The following is a 25,743-nucleotide window of genomic DNA, read 5'->3' as shown; positions in this document are numbered from 1 at the left end:
TGCATGAAAAAACCTGAAGGTCGCAAAGCGATAGTTTCAGGCGTTCTGAAGTTATGACCGAAAGAAGATATTCTTCAACTGATGCACTGAAAAACCAAATTGCGCCCCCTTTCTAAAGCAGCAAAAACAAATTTATCATGAGTATATTTTGTACTCAATCAACAAGATATTATCTTTCAGACGAGATCTAATTTGCTCAAACATGTTGAGCCAAACTGAAGTTACAGGCATTTCAATCAGTCAGATTTCTCCCTTTCCCCTACCCTTATTGGATGTCGTAAAATGGAAAGTGACAATTCAAAAAGATAGAGAATTTTCCAAGGATTACAGTGATGACATTTTTTCTTCAACTTGATATGAAACATTTTCTAGTAAAATTATTATAATTTTTCTACTCGACGATAGCTATTACGCCCCCTAGCGGTAGAGATATGAACTTCAAAACAATTTCCAGTGTGTTTTCTTGTTTGTTTTTCTTTTTACCGCAAGTCTCTACGATGAGTGGATCCTGAGATATAGCCGCTTACCTCGATTATTTGCCCACCCTGTACATTTTATAGAGAGTTAGAGTTAGAGTTAGAGAGTTAAAATAATTATAGTATATTTTGAGAAAAACCAATGAATGTTTATTGGATTATGAAGAGGAAGGTATGATATTAACGATGGAAAACGATATTAGTTGATCAAATGGCCCCCACGACTACGAATGCAGCACCATATCCTTTTCGTGAAATTTTCCATGACCAATTCGCACATTATCGGCTGTATGTCCTCGATAACTTTGAGGTAATTTTATGGTCTTGAACCGATGTAAAACATCGGCATAGATTTTTTTCTTAGTCTTATAGTTCTCGAGATTCTCCCAGTGAGCTTCGAATATGGGACACCCTGTACACGAAGATGTACAGAAGATGATAGAGACTTTGAAGAGTGTAGGTTCAAGATTCGAATAATGGGCGAAATCCGTTATATTATGGTTCCGGTGTTATACTCATATGAAATGTTTTGTCGATAATCGAAAATAATCTCATAATTTATCTATAAGATTTCAATGAAATTTTGTGTGTACGCAGCTTTTAAAGCTGGAAACAATAATCAGATTTTTTGATATAATAAAAATTCGACTTCATTTCATTCAACATTCGTCACTTTCAACAGTGATACACTTTTCTAACTTTTCAAAACGATAATCTTTAGAAAGATTCATCCCTGCTTTCGAAATGGGCTTCAATCTCTTTAGAGGTCTTCAAAAATCCAGTAATCTCTGGGAGATAGATTTGAACAGTAAAATGTAAACAATTGGTTCAATTTGAGCAAGTTTTTCATTCATTTATTTGTGACAAGGAGTATTAACTTTAGAATATTTTCTTTTGCATTTTAGGTCACTTCTTCTTAGTTTATGCACTCAATCGATCCAATAACGTTCATGTAATATTTACTGTTGATTGTTTTACCTTTGCCAATGAACATTATGCACGTCCCAAAATACGGATGCCATAACCTTGCCAGTCTGAGAATTTTGGATTCAGAGGAGTTTCAGTCGACGATGTGAGAAGTTCATTCAGTGAACGCCTCTATTGTCTTGTTTGCAGGTAATACAGCGATTTTGTACACTGGTGAAACATGGACAAAGCTAAAGGAGAAGGTGGTGGAATTTGATCAATTACAGATCATTGATGAGGGCATAGTCGTTGTTATCGAACGAAAGCATGAAATAAGATATCTGGGAATTGTCGTAGATCATTCACTTCGTTGGAGAGACCATATTATGACGCTGGATGCAAGGTTGCAAACCCTCTTGCCAGTGTTCAGGAATCTGATTGGAATTTGTACGGTGAAACAGTTGAGGATGTTGTACTTTTTTTTTGTGCAGTCTGTTTTAAACTATGGCATATCGGTTTCGAGTGGCTTACATAAGGTGATACTCAGGAGTTTGAAGGTAGTACAGAAAAAAATTCTCAAAATAATATACCGAAGGACTCTAACTTACTCTTCGGATGCTCTTTATTAGGAGGCTGGATTGTTGAACCTGAGGCAGTTCTATTCCTTGAGAGTTCTGACTTGGTTTTTCTTTTGAATCGACAAAGCAGTCAGGAGATTTCTCATGATTATTCAATACGGAAGTCTCACATATGTATATTCAATTCAATTCAATTCAATTTATTCACCATAAAATGTTACAAACAATTAACACCACATACACTCGTACAACGAGTCTTCATTATTTCCCACGAATGAATAAAACTGTGGGATGGCGTTGTTATTTATATCTGGCTCCCAGAACTTTTAATTGTCTACCTTTAGCATTGAGGGGTTTGAACGCATACCCCATTTATAAGAGGTATGTCAAGAATTTGATTCTTCCTCAGCCAAGAGTTGCTATTGTTAATATTATCGATATAAAGAATACAAGTTTGATGTAATAATGTTTTTTTTTTGTTTGTAGTCTTTATTAAGGAGTGAGTATGTGACGAGTATGAATATTATATCGGTTGTAATTGCTTCAACCATACACAGGGTCATCATAAATGAGAATGAATGAATGAAAATGTTGATATTTCTTTCTGATGTAAACTTAATTTCCTGATTTATTTCTTTACTTGTGTACTAAATTGGTTTTACAGTTCAATGTATCATTTTGTGTATTCTATGGACAAATAAAGATATTTGTTATTATCATTATTTATTTTACCATTTTTGTAGATGAGGAAAAGTCTGAATAACACTCATCAAGTCATTGCTTCGTTTACATAGTGTTTTTTCCCATAAAAGAATATAGTTTTATCAATACTTGGAATTCGTTTTTATCCATTTTTCAAATAACAACAAGTATAGTGTTATTTAACTTTCAATATCTAAATCGGGACCGAAATTTTGACATGCATATTTGAAGCAACGAGGAAGAAGTAGTACAGCACTAGTGGTGTCATTGTAGTTCAATTATTTTTATTTGAAATGGTTGAATAGAGCAGGATATGTTCCTAGGTATATCATCACTGGCTTTTCTCATTATGAAGATATGAAGTGTGAATTTTTATGAAGATTACTGTAGCTGTACAAGGCGTTTCATGAAATATACGCAGGACTTCAGGATTTGATAACTTGTCCAAAAATATGTAAAAAACTGTTCTCTTAACTTACCCTCTGAAATGCACCATCTTTAAGATGAAGGGCATTCGAATTGAAACAAAAAAACGTTTTTTGATATTATATTACTGAAAATATAGATAACTCATTATTATCTGTGCATCCGACCCGGGACTTGTTGGTAATATCTATTTTCAAAAAATTTCATCAAAAATATTAATTTTACCCGAAATAGACAAATTTGAAAGAAGAATGTTCTAAATCCATGATTTGTCAAATATGCCAAGCATACGTTCATTATTTTCATTAACATGCTTTTTCTTCACTTCGAGAAAATAGTTCCGAAAAACACATTGTTTTGAAATTATCTGGTAATTTTATGTTTTCATGACATGTCACTTTGCCTTCTGATTGAGTGAATGTATTCGATTAGGTATAATGATTTGGAAGTTCATGATAAATTTCTAAAGCTATTGTTTTGGAATGTCTGGAAACTAAAAATCGATCCGTAAGAACTATTTGCATGAATTTGATTCTCCTAACGACGTTAATACAATCAATTAATTTTAAAGGCTGAAAGTTAAGTAATTCGATTGAATCAGTTTAATTTTCTGATATCTTGACATATGATCCTGAAATGAAAGTGAAAAATAATAAACAGATTCCACGATATTGACGATAAAATTCTCTTACAGCGAAGTACTAGCCTTAATAGTATTTATAAGTGTATAGCATATTATCGTAATTATCAACTTTTTAATATTTTACTCAGCTTTCTAAACAAATAAACAATAAATCTAGTTAAAACCATACAGCGGAATGGATAACTCGTAAACTTAAAACTTGAATTATCTTAACTTGAAAATCTTGAAATTAATTCTTGTCAGAGCCGAAATATCCATAAATTTTTGGTAGAAATGCCAGTCCTCTCATCAAGTAGGTACCACATATACTAACAACCCCCATATTAGACTATAAATAGAAGCTCTATTGGAAGATGTCCAGTGAAGATTATTTACACGACAAATTGGTGCAATAAATTGTGATCCTTGGTTTTGAATAGACCGAATAATTTTATCCAATCTGTATTGTATGCTCGTCCCTTCGGTCATTTTATTATTTATGAGTCTATTTGCCTATTTATCCGTTAGTATCATCTTCATTGTGTTGATATAATGTAGAAGCAACTGCGAAGAAGACGATTGAATGAGAGCATTATCACATGTTCTAAAGACTAATTTTTTGCTTGTGTATATTCCAAACGAATTTAAAATTTGCGCACGATGAAATATTTTATTGATAAAACATAGTAAAAGGAAAATGGAATGGATTCCGTTGAAAAAGAAATAAGGATATTCACTTTAGATTTTCTAGTACCAAATCACTCAATAAGTCCCGGTATTAGGCTACTGGTAACCAACTTTTATTTTCCAAGATTTACCAAGATTCAAAAGATGCGTGTTAAAATTTCGAAATATGGGTTATTGAATGTTAAGTGACGATCCATTTGTTGTTGTTTCAGAAGTGAATAAAAACGAATTTCGTATATCCTATTGATAAAACACTGGTTTTTTTCAAAGAAAAAATACTGTGGAAACAAAGGAAGGTCTCGATGAGTGTTATTCAGAAATAAAAATTCAATTTCAATTCAAGCTGATTACATCATCAGAACCATATAAAACTAAAGGAAGAATATTGGAAAAATATCCAATATATCCGTGAATTAATAATTGAATAAGTTCATATTTTGCGTGTATGCAGGTGTTATATTTTAAGAATAGTCATAATAATATTTTATTTTTCCTTAAAACAAAAAAAGAAGAATAAAAAGTCTTTAAACATGTACCCGAAAACGCTTTATTTTAGATATACAGGATGTTTCATTGTTGTCCTACTTTTTTATTGACGAATTCATTGAATCTTTATGAATCAATGCCACCTATCGTGAAAATAAACACCAAAATTAAAAATTAATTTTTTCATCACAGCTTACTGGATTTTCCTGAGGATTTCGAGAGAATTGTTTGCATTTTTTTTTCGAAATCGGTAGCAAATACGACAAAACTACAAAATCCATAAAGTTTAGTATTACACTACAGTTTCTTTTAAAATTTTTTCAATCTACCAATATTCCAACCAAAATGTTTCGAAATGAAAATGGGTACTTTTACACAAAATTTATCACCCTGTACATTTACTGATTGAAATTATAGCATAAAACGTGATGAAAACACTGAATTGAAATACCTGTGCCAAATTTCAGTTGAATATCTTGTGATTTGCAGATTCTATGTGAAAAAACTTGAATAAAAATGGAACCCTATATCTTAAAATTATCTGAGGAATCTCTCATTTCCGTTTGTTTAGGAAAACCCTGTATAATCACCATTTTCAATCTTAGTGCAAAATTTCGGGTTGATAGCTTAACCAAGGCCATAGAAAATTCAAGAAGAATATCGAAGAAAATTACCTAATATTTTCGTAACTACAAAAGATTTGGGGTGACGATATCAAATCACAAATATTTTTTTTACATTCTTGATTTCAATGAAAAGGAAAATTCTGTAATGTTCAGAGAGCACCATGAAAACCAGTAAAAGTATGTGCTAAATATCGAATCATCTCATCTGATCTATCGAAAATTCAAGAAATATATTGGAAAATAAATACCCAATATTCCTTTATGGAAAATTTCATATTGACTAAATCATCACCAGTTATGTACAATTCAAGAAAAAATTTTGGAAAAGAAAAATTTCAAGGGATCAATAATCCGATTTTGTTGAGACTTTTGTATCTATACAAGGTGTCCCGGGAAGAATGCGACAAACGAATACCATGAATTAAGGTCATCATGGAGGACCCGTATCAAGATGTTTCAATCGCCTGAGTGCCTTCGTTGGGGTATACAGGGTGATGTTCATCTTATGAGAGAAATTTTACAGTTCAATAACTCTTTAACTAATCGACCAAATAATTTCAAATTTTGAGGTTTTGTCACCCTTTCCTATCGCCTTCCTTCAGTATTTCTGAATTCGAGTAAATCAGATCCGGACTAAGAAAATTTCAGACTTTTCCTATTTTCGTAAATATTAGATCATCCTGTACGTGAACATTATGATTTTTTTCCATTTTCGGAACCACAAAGAATCAATTCATTATAAAAATTCTGAATCTCTGCTTGGCACGGTCATACAGGGTGATCAATAAACATTCCCTTATGAGTGAAATTTTTTTAGTTCAATAACTCTTCAACAAATCCACCGAATAATTTCAATTTTTGAATTTTTTTCGCCCTTTACTATCGCCGAGATTTTTCAAATAAATATAAAAAACAATTTAAAGCTTCATGAACAATTTCGTGTTGGCAGCAGTAACTGAATTATAAAATAGAAAATACATAATACAAGTATAATATCGCAAAATCTAATATTCAGAAGAAATATTTCAACAGATATAATGAAACCTTGTACAAAATCTTGATCGAAAACTAAAGCATAGGTATACATTTATTTATCTGGGATCCTATTCAATCATTCAAGCGAGTTGTGAAACATCAAAACTTCAAATGCCTTGCTTTCACATTTCATGTAGAAAGGTCATTCCCCACTATTAATCTGATTATTATTTATCCATCAAACAAGTGCTTGTAAAACGCTGCAAACTCATATTTTAAGGTTCAAAGACTTCGGGGCAAATTTAACTATTATTCTGCCGAATATTATTATATTATCTAATGTTTTTGAGCGCTCGTCTCCGAATCGATGTCATAATGTCTGCAATTTCCAAATTTTGAGCAGGTAATGGTCTCAAATGAATAGGTGCGACTAACAAATGGCGAATTCGTCATCTATTCTCTATTTCGATTTTGTCCGTTCGGCATTACCTAAACAGGATAATTTTAGATCGAAGGACCTGAATTCAATTTCCCCTGTGGCAATTGCAAACTGCCGTATAATTTTTGTTTGTTAAAGGTGGGATATCAACACTAATATGACTTCCTTCATCTGAAACATGTTTTTTTGAAAAAACGTTATGACTCTTGACAATGCCATTAATTCACGTTGACCCCTGGATATGTCTAAAAGGTGAAGATTGATGACAACATTCTGAAAAAATAATAAAAAAAATAATTTTCTTTATTTGGAGAAGAAACGTGGAAATCTGCATAAAAATTAGTTCGCCTGGCATTGAAAACCATTTCTAACCTAACCTAACCTTACATAACTACACATCTGTTCTCATTTATCACAAAGCAGAAGAAAAAATTAAAAAATATTATCACAGTTTATCGAGGTAGGCGACCCTGAAGCCGGGACTGGAATCATCCTATGCGAACAAGGTTGCCTATCTCAGCGTATCTTCCTAAGAGATAAGTCTGGCAAATGAAGAAAATTAAAAAATTCACCTTATTCCAGGGGATAGTCCGGTGGCAGCGATGCCAAATGTACTATAATTATGGAATTTCGATATGAATGTGAATTTGAACTGAAAAGTTGTTGAAAATCGGTCGGATCCATCAATTTCTGTTTTGAGTGGAACACTTTTCCACTTATTTCATTCCCGTAACTTCAAACCCCTATAACGGGGGTGAGCACAATCCCTTGATTTTCAATATAGGGATGAGGGCTGTTGCGATAACTAATTTTGGAGATCGTATCGGGGTATCTGACCCTAAAATTTCGCTTCGAAATATCCATATATAATAAAATAACAGCGAAAATAGTGAAAGAGGCGATGTGAAACTCATCTCGAGAATATTATTCGTATTTGACACAATTCAAAGGTATGTAGTAGTTATGTTGTTAATGTTTTGTCCAAAAAAATATCATCTTGTTATTGATTTACCTTAGTTTATCGTGAATTTTTAAGAACGTTACACATGTGTCAAAGCGTGTTGTAAAGGTAGGCGTTCCTTAGGCGGGTCGGGCCGGGACGAAGAAATCCGCTTGCTTATATTTGTATGCAACTGCGTCCACTACAGGGTCAACGGGACGGGGCGCGGCGGAATCAGCTGACGGATTGCTCAGCGAGCGTATTTATCCGTCAGTGCGACCCGTCCGGCCTGGTGAACGTGAGACTGCAGCAACCACTCACGAGGCTACCATGTTCGAGCGTTCGGATAATTTTACAGTCGGGCAGCTCCAGGGCCCCCGCAAGGGTCATCAACGCCCGCGTGCCGAAAATATTTTGGCGCCCCAAAAAGGGGGGAAGTGGAGAAAAACGTCGCAGGATAATCGGCAAAAAATGTTTCAGTTTTTGTTAGGAATTTATTTGTAGAAGGGTTAAAGAAACTATCAGCAACCTTTATTGAATGCCTTAAGAACTTTATGCTGTCAGTTGTTGCATAATACATTTTTTAAATATTTTATTCAAGCATTCGATCAAAACCGCATTTAATTTGAATTTTGTAATGAAACTGCAGAGTTTTCAAAACCTTTATTCTTCTTTAAATTTTTTATAATATCATATTAAAATATTAATATTATTATTAATAATTATTTAATATTATTCCATACTCCCAGCCATCTTCTCCCTTTGTTGACGTCTAGCTTTTTTTGCTCTCGAAATTTTGCACCAGAAGGTCGTTTTCTCTTGTATGGCTCCTAGAATTTAAGAAAAACTTGATCCAAAATTGGTAAGGACATTCACCCATGATTTACTTTGCGCCATCCCTTTGAGAATAACCCGTATGTTTTCATTTTTATGAATTTAAACCTTAAATCCGAGTCTTTAAACCTAAACGGAGTTAATATTAATAATAATGATAAGTTAAGACCGATCTGAAGCACATACCCTGTTCCTGTTATAATAATTGATTTTTGGCAAAGGTGAAATATAATTTTTTCAGAATGTCAAACGGCTAAGAACATCAAATAAGTAATACAGATCCAGGGTGCATATTAAAAAAAAATTAAGCATAATATGATGGTGGCCTCAGGTAACAAATTCAAAATATCAAAGTCGATTCAATTTTTTCACGATTACAAACAATACTTCCCTATTTGAAGCAAATAAAAATAATATTATAGTATATAGGTATGGGCTAATTTAGGATGTGCACCATTTTAAACATAAAAAAAATATCGAATTTTATAGACTAATAGAAATGCTAATACTGTATGTGGATAGGTACTTACCATTTCATAAAATTTAATTTAATCACAACAAGAAACAGTAAAACAAACCACAATTACACAAAATAAAAATCTTTCCAATTATCTGAGTATTGAGTCTTGACATCAACCCCTAAACGTTTCGAAACAAAATAACTATTCTTTGGATAGGTTTCTGCTGTTATAGCATAGCAAGCAGATTTTGGTAGTTTCAGAAATTCTCTGTAACATGTAGTATTTTTCCTACAGATGGTGGCGAAAGTTTCAGTAATTCCCCTGGCTAAAAGCTATCGCTTCGGTATTTATGATTGTTTATGTGTACCATATGCGTTTTAGTGATGATCGAAGAAATGGTGCCCGCCGTCCGGTGCAAGGTGGTCCATAATGAAATCCCGTACCGACAAAGGGATGATTATTTATGATTTGTTTACTCGAAAAGAATCGTATAATTGCAATCTGTGGCCGAGGTTATTTTATAGGGATTGTGACGTTCGGGAACTTGTTTGGATGTGTAAAAGATGTCTTTGAACGTTTAAAATTGTTGAAAAAATTAAAAAAAATTTTTTTCAAAAACCTTTGGTCTTTCGGATTTTCATGCGGTCTATAAGAGATTTTGGCGCCCCTTAAGAGTGGCGCCCGCGTGCGGTGCACGCGTTGAACGCGCGGTTGCGGGGGCCCTGGGCAGCTCGGGACACGACCGCACGACTGTAGATCAGAGAATGAACTTGACTGCCCGACTGGAATCTCTTGAACGCCTGCTACCAAACGCTCGAAAAAACGCTTCGTGGGTGGCGGGCATAACGAATTCACCAATAAATACCATTAAAATAATTCGGACTGTCGGCTAAAATCCGTCGATGTGACCCGGCCCGCCTTGTTCAAGGGACGCAGTACGCAATAATGCTCGCCGCACCGTTGCGGCCCGGCCCGCCTTCAATGGTCGCTTACCTTAAATTTGTAGTAGAATTGAAATGGTGTATTCCTCAGAAGAAAGGGTAGAAATGATACATGATTTAGTATTAACGATTCTGCGCGAACCTCAGCGGTTTTATTCAACTGGAAAAAATGTATCCGCTGCTTATTTTGTGCAACTAGTTGCCAATTTGACGTTACTGGTTCAGTCGGAAACAAAAAAAGGGTGCATGAAAGAGACGAAGCGAAGGATGTGGCTGTCTTAGGACATGTTGCAATGGATCCGACCTTGATTACTAGGAAATTGTCCGATGTATTTGGTGTTTCACGCACAACAATCATGAGAATCCTGAAATAATTCCATCCTTATAAGATACGATTGGTTCAGGAAATGAATGAGGATGATCGCCGACTTTAGTTCTGTGAAGTGGTCGGCAAAACTTACATCACTGCATGGAAGTGAATGGAGCCCATTTTCAGCATTTAATAAACTAATCACCAACCCCAACGTCTTTTCCACTATTTTATTAGGTGTACAACTTTGCTTCCGCCGTTTTGAAATAGATGGCTATAGCGGTAAGTGGTAGTCTAACTTAATTGATCATAGATGTCATACAATATGCTTAGGTATTTGTAAATATAACGCCATCGAAATATAAGTCGATGTCAGCTTACCAGCAACATTCTCGTCATTTAACTTTCTGCTTTAATATGAAGATATCTGCGGCTGAGGCTAATCGAATGCTCTCAGATACCTATGTTGAGGCCATTATTAGTGGAGAACGTGCCGAGAGTGGTTTCAACGCTTCAAGAACGGTGATTTTTACGCCGAAGAACAGCATGGCGGTGAAAGAGAGAAAGTATTCGAAGATGCAGAATTGGAGGCATTACTTGATCAAGACTCTTGTCAAACGCAACAAGAATTGGCATGACGCAACAAGCCATTTCAAAACGACTGAAAGTCATGAGAATGATTCAGAAACGAGGAAATTGGGTGGCGTACGGTTTGAAGCCGAGATATTTTGAACGGCGTTTGTTTGCTTGTGAACAGCTGCTTGCAAGGCATATATGAAAAATAGATTCATTACGATTATCCCAAGCGCAGAAAATCATGGAGATATCCCGGCCATGCTTCCACCTTGACGGCCAAATCAAATATTCGCGGTTCTAAGGTCATGCTCAGTATTTAGTGGGACCAGCTCGACATAGTGTATTATGAGTTGTTTAAACTGACCGAATATCGTTATCGATAGGAATTTTGAAGCGAAATTCATCAGATAGTACTCAATAAATCTTCAAAATGAGGTATCGCAATACCTTTCATCCCTATTAAAAATCAAGGGGTTGTACTCACCCCAATTAGGGTATTGCAGTTACGGGGATGCAAAGAGCGGAAAACTTGTCCACCACCGCCCCGAATCAGGAGTAGACGGGTGCGAGCGATCTTCTAAAGGGTGTTTTTTTAGAGCTATAGAACTTTAAATTGCAATAAAACAACGATGGATTATTCGATTGACATGAATTTTATTTATCCGCAAGATAATCTTGTGGCATTACATTTTAAAAATGATTTCTGGCATATGCTGGCTCGGATGTAGTCCAATTTGGACGTCCAATTTTCGATGACTTTTTCCAACATTTGTGGCCGTATATCGGCAATAACACGGTGAATGTTTTCTTCCAAATGGTCAAGGGTTTGTGGCTTATCCGCATAAACTAATGACTTTACATAGCTCCACAGAAAGTAGTCTAGCGTTGTTAAATCACTAGATCTTGGAGGCCAATTCACAGGTCCAAAACGTGAAATTAGGCGGTCACCAAACGTGTCTTTCAATAAATCGATTGTGGCACGAGCTGTGTGACATGTTGCGCCGTCTTGTTGGAACCACATCTCCTGGACATCATGGTTGTTCAATTCAGGAATGAAAAAATTAGTGATCATGGCTCTATACCGATCACCAATGACTGTAACGTTCTGGTCATCATCGTTTTTGAAGAAGTACGGACCAATGATTCCACCAGCCCATAAAACGCACCAAACAGTCAGTTTTCCTGGATGTAACGGTGTTTCGACATACACTTGAGGATTAGCTTCACTCCAAATGCGGCAGTTTTGTTTGTTGACGTAGCCATTCAACCAGAACATAAAATGGACGTAGTGCGCGATACGTATTCCGCACAGAACCATTGTTTTCGAAATAAAATTGCACTATTTGCAAACGTTGTTCAGGCGTGAGTCTATTCATGATGAATTGCCAAACAAAACTGAGAATAAATCACTTGACAGCTGTTAAATCGGTCGCCATCTTGAACATTAATGCCAACTTAAAGTTATATACCTCAAAAAAAAAAAACACCCGTTATAAATATCATATCATATCTCTACGGTAGTTGTAGGAGGAACGTTAGGTGAAAAACCTACTAGATCCCGGAATTCTTCAATAACGTTGAAGAAAATCTTCAAAATCGAGGTGTTAAGATTTCGTTGACCACACTATATAACAATACGATTGAAGGTCTCCGATTGCACTTTATAGTCATCCCCTGTATAAAATCTGCAGTCTTTCCAATTACAGTTTCAGCGAATGATTTCATCCAATTTCCTTCGAATTACGGAACCCGGCGGACGCTCTTCGAAATTAGTAACAATTAAAGGTGGACACAGGTCACGCAATGAAGGGCCGCCTCGAAGGAAAGCCAGTGTTCAAATCGGATAATCCAATGAATGGTACCTAAGATTAAATGAAACACGACTCCAGTCCCCTACAATTGTCCACTACTTAGTCCCAATAAACGTCAAATTGTTACTTCACGGCCTTTTAGTTCCTCTTTACACGGCCTGCTGACGGGTGTATGCAACACCTAAGAACATGTTTTCTAAGGTTGCGGTTTTGGCTGTTTTCGGCGTGATTTTTTTCAGTTTCTCCGATGGTGCACTGCCGGTGGTCACCGAATTTTTAAGTGTTCCAACCACCGTGAAGGCGAGGGAGAACAACAGCGTTCTGCTGCCTTGTTATTTGAACACCGGATCTAACGGAGGTAACTACCATTTCCGCATTTATCGATTGTTATACCAGGATTGTTCTCAAACGTTCACCAATGAAGATTTCGGGATCATATACAATTCTGTCCTTCAGGCACGATAAATTTCTAATGGAACAACTTGCAAACACATCATTTTTAGGGTAGGTTCCTCATCATTTTGAAATTACAAGTGCGATCGAGTTTAAATTTTACATTTATACATACCGACAAAATTAGAGGATCCGAACTAATTTCAACAAGAATCTCTCTTGAGATTTTATTCTCTTGAACACTTGAACGCTTTGGCCTATTCTAGAAACTATTTTTTTTTATTATAGCGTAATGCCTGGAGAACATAACCGTTCAGATACCGTTCTCATTCAGTCTCTTTTTGTCATATACTGGGAGGAACAAAAAAAGTAACGTTGTATTCAGATCACCCTATAAATCGAAAAATGTCACCATAATCATTTAAATTTTGAGTGTAGATGTAAAATAACAAATCAATAACTACCAAGAGAAAACACCGAAGAAAAATCAAATTACAACAACAGTTACAGATCCTACTTGGTCGAAATCTAGTTCCTACAAGAATATGTAAAATAAACACTAAAATGTGCATGACAAATTTCAAGGGGGTTTGAATTGATTTCCCTAATTCTGCCGAAGTTTCAGCGAATTGAATCTTATGAAAAAATCACTAACGATCTACAATGTGCCAAGAAAGACTATCTGGTCATGGAAATTTGTCCATGAAAATGCTATTGCACAAAATGTAAATTATTGTGAACTGATATAAAAATTTGCAAGCCCTAAGGACAAATTCGAGTTGTTTGCTCAGAGTAATAAATATAGATTAATGGAGCATATGCCATTTTCAGTAAGCAAATTTTGTCACCAACATGAACTATCAATTGACATGAAGCGCGCGGAAATGAAAACATATCAGTGATACGATATTTGACTCAATTCGCGAGTTTATCCACAAGTACGCACTTCTTATGCCCCATAGTGCATTAACGTTTTATATTAACTCGAAATATATTGAAATAAATACATCAGAAATTCAGAAAACAAACGCCAAACGACGTGAAACAACCGATGACACTAGGAGAGCAAAAGTTGCCAGTTGCCAAACCTCGAATTTCAGCAGGTAGCTACAGAAAATAATGAATATCCTGTTTATTATAAATTCGAAAATTACGAAAAATATCGGATTCGAAATATTCAAAAACCAGAGATGATTCCGTTAAAACATATTCGACTAGAATCAGAATTTCAGAACGATTTTGTGTGATTTCCTCAGTTTTTTCAATCAGGAAGAATATGACCCTTTTTTTGGAAGGTGAATTCTAAATTTGGGAATTGGAATCGAAAGTCAGTCTACATAAAAATTTTGGAGTAAAGATTATAACGGTATAATAAGAATACAATGATGAAATGTGATCCAACAATTTTTTTAATTGATAAAGTACCTACCTCAAAGCACATCGCATTTCATAACAATTTGATTACACGCACCTAAAGTGATATTATTATGATTCAATTAATTGATCGAATTAGACAGGATTGTTGCAATTATTTTGACACAATTGTCTCAATATGCACGCGGTGTTGAAGAGCCCTGTAAAAAAGAAATCTCATGCATTTTGAGAGAATATTTGATCTGAATCTCAATGGAGAATAATGAACAAGCCAGGTACTTGCACCCTAGTAGCTATAGCTCTGCCCGTTTCTCGAAAAATTAAATTAGTACTTCAAGGCAAAAATGTTCAGTTGACTATTTCATTTCAATAAATGTCATTATATTCGATTCCAATAAAATTGAGTAACTTTTCCTGTTTGTATCATGTTTGCGATTTTTGTCGAAATATTTATTTTGACAAAATTATTCGACCGAACTGCTCGTGATTTCGTCACTAATTTGTGAATTTGATAGAGAAACAAACCCATACCAATCGAAAACTTTGTTTACAAAGTTACTCTATTTTCTGTTACATACAGGGGCGCAGAAAATGAATACCAGGTAAACTTTTATTCAGAAAACCCTGTGGAGTGAATCGGTGAAACACTAGAATGTTTACGAATACTTATCTTTTTTAGACATTTCTTCTCTTGGTGTCCTTTGTGATTACAATGTCTTAATTTTTAGAGAAATTACAGCCCATTGAATGGTTTCAGACGTATCAGTAGGTACACTGAAAAAGATGTTTCCCTTGTATTAAAGAATGGCAATCATCAACTCGATTTTATTGATACAATGTACTATTTTATCAATATAATGAAATTTCATTCTGTCATTGATATTAAGAATCTCTGTTCATCAATATAATGATTTTGAAATTGATGTTGAGTGTTCTTTGTTTCGGTGAAATTGGATATGGGAACTTTATTTAACAGATCTATTCTCTAATCATTGGATAATTTCAATGAACATTAATACCTACAACATTGATACAAATTGAAACCGCTCCAATAATGAACCGAATGTTGTTAATTTTTTTTTGTTCAACCCTTGTATATAAACAATAGAAAGAAAATGAGGACAGCATCTTAACAGTGATGTTCCCGAGGAATCAAGCTACAATTAAAAAAATAATTGCTATAATCGGCCAAAGGGCCCAAGGAAAGATGAACTACAAAATACGTTTTGATTTTGTTCATTCTCCTTACGCTGCCGGTGTCAGGTGTGTAAATTAATTGAAGCTTCATCAACTAAAACACTCTGTTAGCAACAAGTATAAGAATCTCGAGGATATAATTAATTCGACGAGTTTAAAAAATGATTCTATTCTAGATGCCACCTACTACAAAGGAATACATCATCTAAATTGCTGGATGATTTAATAAACTCATAATAGACTGCTTTGTGTGGTCAGGAAGTAACAAGAATTACAATTATTGAACAACATTGAATCAATAAAATTTTTGCATTATGACCCTAGTTTGGGCCTGCAACATCGTCCATACATACATACTTTTTTCTTTTATTCAATATCAGTGAATTGAAACCTTTGAATTTAAATCATTTTTCACCTCAAAACAGTTACAAAGGTATTCAGACTTCCTAATAAAAAAAATGGAATAACTTTCATATCAATGATCATTGTTTTGAAAAGAAATCGACATAAAACAGTAATATTACCGAAAGCAAAAGCTATATTATAACGAAAAATTGTCTCCTATCATAATATAACCTTCAAGAAGGTTGTTTTTTTCAAAACATGGGCACTCTGACTCAGCAGAGAATACTAACCTTACCAAAACTATCAGTAGCGTAGCGGAGCTCTATCTGCTGATGCTGAATGCCTTTGTGTGTAAATTAGATATACAGTGGACCCCCGGTAATCCGGCAAACATTATGCAGGGCAGTGTCGGACTATCGAATTTGTCGGATTATAGAGCACTGCCTAAGACCCCTATAGTCCGGATTTTTTTACGAAAGAGTACCTTGTAATCCGACAAATTACATATCTAATGACGAGAGTCAATATATTTTATACGTACATATGTATGTACTTTGAAGTACAAATCAGACTTAATTTATGTAAGTCGAATTAGTCGAATTAAATAACAATTGAGAGCTTACGTTTTATTATAAAAATAAGCATAAATGCACATACATACATATCTACCAAAATAATCAAGAATTATTAATCAAAATCATGTAGTGAATACTATATCAAATTATGAAGCTTTGAAATATTCATCAATGTCATGTCATGTCGGATTACAGGGGGCGCCGGATTAGACAGGGGCCGGATTATCGGGGGTCCACTGTATATGCAAGGTAGATCTTACTGTTAAGTAGACTTATCAACAAGATAGATCTACGGCATGTATTTTTTAATAATAATAAATCAGTACATTTTTTGGATCTTGCATGAATCCTTTATAAGACTCCGATAAAAAAATTAATTTCTCACAAACTATCAAACAAAATAGTTCCGTAAGAATACTGCAAAAATATGATGAGCGCATCAAATGGAATATATTTTACTACTACACTTTTTCCAATTGTAGTTCAGATAATCAAAGTTCAATTTCAGAGAAGGGAACATGTTTTTCAGAATAGGAAAATGTAATTCAAAAAAGAAGAATTGGATTTCTGAAAAGTTAAATCAATGTCAGAAAAACGAAATATAAATTCAAAAAGTTTTGGAATTCAGAATATCAAAGTTGTAAAATAGAATAGTGAATTGAATTCCAGAAACATCAGCAAATTACATCTCAGAAAAGGAAAATTGTATTTTAGAAGTTATCAATTCAATTTCAGATTATGTAAATTCAGAACCGAATTTGTGGTACCAGTACAATATGCAACACAGAGAGGGCGAGTTCGGAAAGTCAGCGCTGTTTAATGCGCTAAAAGAGATGCGCTTGACAGCGCTGAACAGCGCTGTACCAGCAAGATGCTGGAGAAAAAAAGCTGCATTTTATGCTGAATTATAGATTTACGTTGAGTTTACGAACGTTTTCTCAACGAAATAAGGTTTCAATGTCTGTGAATTAATATAATAAAACTATAATTGTCTGCATGCCGTGATATTATTTTCTTATGCTATTTCAACGACAGTTCAAATAAATCAAATCAAAATTATGTTAATCTATTTCATTTTCTCACATGAAAATATCTTTATTTATAGCATCAAAAAGCAAATACATAATTTTCTGAAATAGTAATTTACGTAACAAGTCCGGAAAATAGGGTTTTTTTGGACGAATAGACAAAATTCCAGGACGAGCGTAAGCGAGTCCTGGAAGTCTGTGAGTCCAAAAAAACCATTTTCGGGCGTGTTGCGTACAATATTTTTTCGGCAACCATGTAAAATAACACTATCGCTGCTGCTTTCCATATTTTATTGCGATTGCGATAAAAAAAACTTGCAAATTTTTGACAACTAATTTCATATGAACTGTCAGCCGTTATCTCGGTTGCTATGGATTCTATGATTCTTTTCCGGCCTAGTCCGGGAAGTACGTACTTTCCGGACTAGGCCGGGAAGTGAGCACTTCCCGGACGCTTTTTCTCTGAGAAAGTAGCATTTCCCGGCCGAAAAAATATATTTTTTATTGTTTTTTTTTATGTAAACAATTGTTTTGAACAATCTTTTCATACCATAATATTTGTTCGAGAAATATTTTTTTAATAACAATCAATAATAAATAACATACATCATATTAATAATCAATTGATAATTGAACAATTCTGTTCATTTAATCATTTCTTCCATCTATTACTTCTATAATTCGATTAAAAAAGCATTCACCACAATTCAATATTATTGGAATACAAAGTAGTTAAATGTATAATAATCAAATAATATTAATAATAAACATAACCAAACTTAACTTCACAGTGACAACTGACAAGACAACCCCTAGAAATGACTGCAATGACTGCATGAACATTCTCTTTCTCTCCCATTCAGCAGAAACATCGGTCTTTCACTCTTTCGTTTCGCTGGAACCGATGAGGCATAGGGTTGCCAGATGCATATGAGGAAAAAACCGGACAAATTTCTATTTTTTATTAGTTCATATTACAAATTACAAAATATATAATAACAAAAAATTACGAAAAGCTTACAGTCTACTTCTTTATATACTTAGCATTTGACGAGACTGCTTTCAACAAAGATTTATTGCTTAACATGGCATCCTTAAATTCCGTGCAACTAGCATTTATATTGACATAAACACGCAATTCATATTTTACAGTGTTTACGTCGAGACGATTCCTTTCGTCAGTCTATAGATTTTCCATAACATTGACATGCGCAATATCTATCTACGTAACTACAAACAATAGTGTTGGTTGTCACGCGGTTGCGCTAGATATTGCGCGGTCGCGCCAGATATTGCGCGAAATTTAAAAACCGGACAATCTTCTGTCCGGTTTACCCAGATTCTTTCGAACGGACAAACATGAAAAAAACCGGACTGTCCGGTCGAAAACCGGACATCTGGCATTGAGGCATCGAATGAAACAGCGCTGAATTCGAGAAACGTTTAAGAACCCGATGGAACCATAGTACGCTGAACCATCAATAGTTTACGAACAACAAACAACCTCCTATTCTTAATTTCAATTTCCATCGACTGAAATGCAATTTGCTTTTCTGAATCACATTCTACGCTTTCTGAAATACAATTGGAAAACTTTAAGTGGTTTTAAAATTATGAAGTTTTCAATATAAGTAATTCCAATTGAATTTGCAGTGGTTCTCCTAAAAAAATGAAAGTGGTATATTTCACAATAATAATTATTATCTTGTTCCTATCTCCTTGAGATAGAATGAAAATCATCCTAATCAGAAATTTTCCTGACTGAATCAATTATTTGCAGAATTTCAATCAATTCCAGATGGTGCCTATGCAGTAACCATAAAATGGATCAAAAACAAAGAGCTTCTGGTGGATAGCTCTGACCCAGAGATGCATCTGCCGGATCGGATCATGTTATGGAACAACGGATCTTTGGAAATCATCAATGCACAACCGCAAGATACTGGGGAATACGTTTGCGAAATAATCAGACCTTCGCCTTGGTCGACTGTTCGACAGAGCCACGCTATAGAAGTCATGCGTACGTATCAATTTTCAATAAATAAACTTTGTTTTTTATTTGTTGATTATTTTGTGTAGCATGAATATTCTGAGTTGTTCTGGAGCACATGGTTTAGATTTTTACATCGCTATAACTTATCCAAACAGCTCAAACTATTGAAATATTATATACACCTTCAGACATAAGACAAGCAGTTAATGTTGCCATACAGAATTTCTTGCCCGAAAAATCCCCAAAAAAATATAAAGGTGTATACAAAAATTTTCAAGATTGGTGAAGCAGTAGAAACATTAAATCAGCGTTTAAAGAGAATGATTCTTTGTATATTTTAGTGAACTTTGAACTAAAGATGAAGCATACTTCTATGGACTTTTTATAAACTTTTTGAGAACCTCTGGTCTGTCGGAGATAACCGGATTATCAATTGTGGATTCCGTCATATAATGCGTATTTATATTTCTTTCATTTTCATATGTAGTGATAGTGGGATTTTCACCCACATGACATCTCACTCCATCACATTGTAGTATCAATGAATTCATCTCACCTTTCAAATTCGCGGTTGTATCGATTTTTGATTCTTTTTCAGGTCGTTTATTATCTTTAATTATTTTTATGATTCTAATAATTTCATTTAGATCCAAAATTCTTGATTTCAAGTGGCTATTAAGCTTCTGTTGATGCTTAATTTCATTTTTCGTTGAACTAATAATTATTTCGTGCATTTTGCAATCCATGTTATCTTCTGTTTTCACATCTTCGGATACGGAATTTTTGCGATCGATTCCGAGAAGATCCACAAGAAAGCCCGTCACTACTTCACTCGTTATATCTTTAGGAATCACTTTCGAAACTAAAATGTCAATTAGACTTTTTTTATTTACTTTAGTTAGCTCACTTACTAGGAGCTCGCGTGTATACGTGTGTTCGCTTCCTGCAATATCGAACGATATGTTTATAGGTAACTTATTAAGGTTTGTCAATAAAGTTCATTCTCTGTACTTACTTGTATCTTAGTCTTTATTGTTATAGTCGTAAGTAAAGTATAGTATTCAACTTGCGGTAATGATCATAACTCACTTGATGAATTACAAACTTGATCTGCGTGTCTGCGTGAATTATAACCTATAAATTACCGCTCGTTGAATAATATAGGTACTATTGTAATGATGAATTCTTATTACAGATCCTCCTTCGGTGTCACCTTTCCCACCGACTGGTTTCCTACAGGTCAAATTAGGAGAAGAAGTGAGAATTTCCTGCACTCCTTCGGGTGTTCCCTATCCTATTATCACTTGGAATTTCCAGGTCAGTTTTGAAATCACCTCCTCAGAATTCATCACCATTCAACTAACCACTAATTATTTTCAGGATGAGGAATTGGAACTCATGGACCACAGGGAGATGCTCAAATTCACTGCCTTAGACAGACATATGGCAGGTATTTATGAATGTATTGCTGTCAACGGCGTTGGAGAGCCCGCCACTGCCTCGATTGAATTAAATATCATATGTGAGTTTCTGAATCTCCTCCTTGTATTCTACTATACAACCTTAAATTCTTGTTAAATTTTACAATTAGTGAAAGATATTTTATTGGAGCGTAGTTCCATACGGCAGTTTCAGGTATGAGTAAAATTTCAGAAATCGTCACGTGAGAAAAACACGTTATGCCTTCCCCATGCGATCTTCCCTCTCATTCTATTAGGTTTTTTTTAGCCAAGGACTAGTTCGAAACGAAATTAGACATGCTCAAAAACGTTCAAGAATAAACGAAATCGAGATTTTGACTCCTAGACTGCTGTTCCAGCTGTGTTGTCACCATTTTACTATCGAACAGTTAAACGAAATTCATAATCTGACGTCTATATTTGAGGTTAAAGGTTTATTTTAACTTCAAATTTTCTACAATGAACATTTAGTGTACTTATACCATGTTTATAACAGATTTACTATTGAACAAAAAAGGCGGGGTATTTTTCCTACTCCCCCTACAGAAAGATACGAAATTTGTACATCTCTCAAACTATGTAACTGCCTATTTTAAGTACTGTGCAACCGCAACGTAAAACTGAACGATTTACTTCACAGTAAACAGAAAGCGCGATCAACAACCAATACGGTAGCATCTGTGAAGTAAATCGCACTGCGTATAACCAATAAGATAAATCCTTCAGTAGTTGCCAAGGTAACGAATTAATAACAGCCCGCGTAGCCGATATCCTTTTGACGTTTCATAATTGTGTCTCGATTTGCCACCAGTTTTTGGATTTACCTAAGTTTTTATGGAAATGATTGCAGTCGTAGAAAAAGTATAGTACTCAACACGAGTTGTAAGACAATTAGGTACGCACTTCAAGAATTACGCACTTGCCGCTTCGCAGCTCTTGCGTAATATGGTTCTTACAGCTCTTATTGTGTAATAAAATATAATGATCGGGCTACTTCAGAGTGGGAAAACACAGCAACCTCTGTTAGAAAATTTAACATCCAACTCGTAAGTCATCTCGTTAACAGCCTACTGAGCATTTTGACGTAAGTTGGCAGGCGGACTATGTCCAGGCACATACTTGTATCCGTATAGTTTCCCCGATCATAGACAAGAGACCACGCACTAAGGATTAAGGATGTACCTCTACATAACCTCCTTTCTTTCTATAGTAAAAAAATGACAGTTTCACTTTTTCTTCTAGATCCACCAGAATTGATGACCTCAAGGTCCTGGATTCATACAGCGCCATCACACAGGGTTCAGTTAGAATGTAAAGTATCTGCAGATCCTCAAGCAACAGTGACATGGCTGAAAGGAGAGATAGCTGTCCCTCTCAATTCCAGGGTCATTTCGTTGGTTGACGGTGATAAGCATACTCTTCTGATCAGAAACGTTCAAAGGGGTGATTTTGGAATATACACCTGCAGGGCGATCAATGAGCTAGGACAGGGAGAAGTCACTATTCAACTGTCAGGTGCGGTAACATGGGGTCATTTGAATTATTTGAATTTGAGAATTTCTGAAAATTTAGCTGGAAGTCCTGGATAAAAATTCATAAAATTCATTGTGAAGCGTCGGATGTTTCATTCCAGACTCACTGATGCAATTCTTAGTTTGACACTCTTTATGCCCTGTCAAATACACCTTTCATCTCCATAGTAGAGCATGGTGACTGTCTTGAAAAAGTCGAGTTTATTTACATAGCGGTTCCGATCTTCCAATAGATGTGCAGCCTACGAGGCCATCTCTCGGACAAGCAAAAATCACTACACACTCCCCTGCCAGTAACGATGACGCCCCAAAGGAGGAGGAACGAAGGTATATTCGATGATCACTGAGTACCAAACTGATTCCATCAGTGATCCCGGGAAGCACTTTCGAAATTGGCTGAAAATGTCTCGCCAAAATCTCAAGCCTAAAAACGAAATAAAAATCGTTATTCTAAAAATCGACCACAAATTTTAAAAAAACTTTAAATTATAAATGAAATCAACTGATCAAAGTATGTTCTCAAAAAAATGTTCCCCTTGAAACTCTGAAACTCCCCCATCACATTCGATAACACCGATAGTGTTACCAAACCTGCTATGTTGGATATTTTTATCCACAGCTCTTCTAAATTTTCAAGTAAATTTTTTGAGGCAATAAACTGCCTCAAAAAAAGTCGAGTAGAGTTAAATTCGGTCAACCAACCAGGATATAATACCTCCTAGTGCAAGAATTCTAGAACTAGACGACCTATAGACGTGCATTATGAGCAGACCATCCATTCTGCTGAAACTAAATTTCCTTGAAATCGTCCTTGTAGCTTCGTACCGCTGATATAATGACATCTTGTAGCATTAGCATCTTCAAATATTGAGGTTTATGCTCGGGTTTATGTATCTTTATCGTGAAGAATCGCAATGGTGAAGGATGTACTCTCCTCTTGTTTTTATTTTTGGACTTTCACTTTTTGTGGAAGGGAAGAAAACAAAACGTAGTTCCTTTATGTTTGACTTTCGTTATTTTTTATAACACATTGATATTATCCTGTATCCTGAGATAACAACTTTCCAGCAGTGTATTATTGTAGGCTTTGTAAACATGTCCTATGCTACCTCAAGCACAGCTCTCTGAATCTTCCAATCAATAGGAGTAAATCAGATATTTCAATGCGAACGTGATCGATTAAATTTCAGGAGTTCCAAATCCTGGCGTCTTCAAGAAAACAGACGAAAAGAGCATGGCAGATACAAATTCGTACAAACTCATTTGGGAAGTCGACAGCTACACTCCCATCATTGAATACAATTTATGGTTCAGATTGTATAGGCCCAGAAGCGGACTTAGCAAACCGGATTGGACGAAACTGACAATACCGACAGAATATAATTCGGGACCTGTTTATTCAAAGGCATACACTATCAAGGGATTGAAGGAAGGAACCATTTATGAAGCATTACTTGTATCTAGGAATAGGTATGGATGGTCCAAACCTTCTCCAATCTTGAGATTCGCCACTCTAGGTGCAGGTAAGAAGTTACTAAGATTTAACAAGTATGAAGGAATAAATTATTTATCTTTTCGTTTCAGATGTTTCGAATGATTTGGTATCTCCAGAAGAAATACACACACAGGATGAAGACAACGGTATTCCATTGGATTTAACTTCCAGTGCATCCAATTGTCTGAAAAGTGGCATAATTCTAGTCTTAGTTGTGAATATATGTTTTGATATTATAAGTTGAAAAATTACTTGCTTTTTTTTGATCATGCACATACTCAACGCATAGCATTACTTATCAATGTGATAAAATTCAACAAATCGGATTGTGCATATTAAAAGAGTCGAGAACCTAGTAGTGCCGGTATATTCAGCGGTTCTCCAGAAGCTGGAAAGGGCCTGGGCCCTACCAGGATTTCTATTTATAACTTTCGATATTAGAAGTTGGCAAGGGCATATATTTTTTTTAGGGGGTAATCGAAATTTTTTTTTTTTTAAGACTACGTTTACTATATCTACAATATGAGGAAAAAAGTTTTGATAACCAAGTTTGAACCCAAAATTACTAGAAATGATAGCATTTTTTTTATTTGATTGTTCATACCATTCGATTGTTCCTAAATTGTACGAAGAAAAATGAAAAATTGAATTGAATTGAATAAAATGTCCTACACATGAGTCCGCTCATGTTTTGTTTTCGAGATACAGGGTGTATCTTGTAACTACTTTTTTGTGATGCATATAATAGTTTATCAAGTCTTCATTCATCTTCTCTACAGATTGGGAGAATGTGTACCAAAACTTATAAATAAATATTTATTCATCGCAGCTCACTGGATCTTATATTAATTTGAATTTTCCTGAAGATTACTAAAGAATTGTTTGACAAGAACCGATAAGAAACCATAAAGTTTCTTTTTACACTTCTCTAAACTACCAGTGGTTCACCAATAAAAAGTTCTGGTGGAAAGAAGCGAGCACTCTTCCATCAAAAATATCACCCTGTAGATTTGCATTCAAAATTAGCATATCACATAATAAAAATTTTAAATTGGAATATCTAGGCCAAATTTAAGTTGAATATCTTGTGAAGGAACGGCGCTATGAGAAAAAAACTTGAACTTTAACTTATGTATCTCGAAAACAAATCATTTCCAGAACTATGTTATAAGACTTTATCCGAGGAATCTGTCATTTTCGTTTTACCTCCAATTTGGGAACACATGTATAGTCAATTCAAAACTGATGTCTTCACAAATAAATTACAATTTGGATGAAACACATTGAATTGTGAAACACAGCACAGACAATTTTTCGATGAGAATAATGTTACAAATTAAACGCACTGTTTAATAATTAAAAGTCTTTAATAAAATATAGGAAATAACTGTGTAGTAAACACACTGACAAATATACAATAATACTCTTCAACAACGGCCAACGAGAAAAGGGAGCGAGCATGGCTTGCACATAGCCTATCTTACAATTACACAGAATAAATATACGACTGCGCATGCCGCGCATAGAAATACTACAAGACAACTTATATTACTTT

General features: G+C 34.9%; 1 protein-coding gene across 3 annotated transcripts; it reads left to right on the top strand.

The window, feature by feature from the left end:
- Positions 1–12,925: 12,925 nt before the first annotated feature.
- LOC123672234 (contactin-1-like) lies at positions 12,926–24,439 on the top strand. 3 transcript variants are annotated; one of them, XM_045606251.1, is made up of 7 exons: positions 12,926–13,154; positions 19,507–19,728; positions 20,897–21,018; positions 21,082–21,223; positions 22,404–22,676; positions 23,884–24,216; positions 24,278–24,439. In XM_045606251.1, the coding sequence occupies exons 1-7, from the start codon at positions 12,986–12,988 to the stop codon at positions 24,430–24,432; spliced, it is 1,416 nt and encodes a 471-aa protein (XP_045462207.1). In that variant the 5' UTR covers positions 12,926–12,985; the 3' UTR covers positions 24,433–24,439. The 3 variants fall into 3 exon arrangements, with proteins under 3 accessions (XP_045462207.1, XP_045462206.1, XP_045462208.1); XM_045606250.1 differs by having other exon boundaries at positions 19,489–19,728; XM_045606252.1 differs by lacking the exons at positions 12,926–13,154; positions 19,507–19,728 and adding an exon at positions 20,192–20,671.
- Positions 24,440–25,743: the final 1,304 nt, after the last annotated feature.

This window comes from Harmonia axyridis, chromosome 2 (genome assembly GCF_914767665.1).
Source record: "Harmonia axyridis chromosome 2, icHarAxyr1.1, whole genome shotgun sequence".
NCBI lineage: Eukaryota > Metazoa > Arthropoda > Insecta > Coleoptera > Coccinellidae > Harmonia > Harmonia axyridis.
The sequence above is the reverse complement of the archived record's forward strand: the minus strand, read 5'-3'. Positions and strand labels throughout refer to the sequence as shown.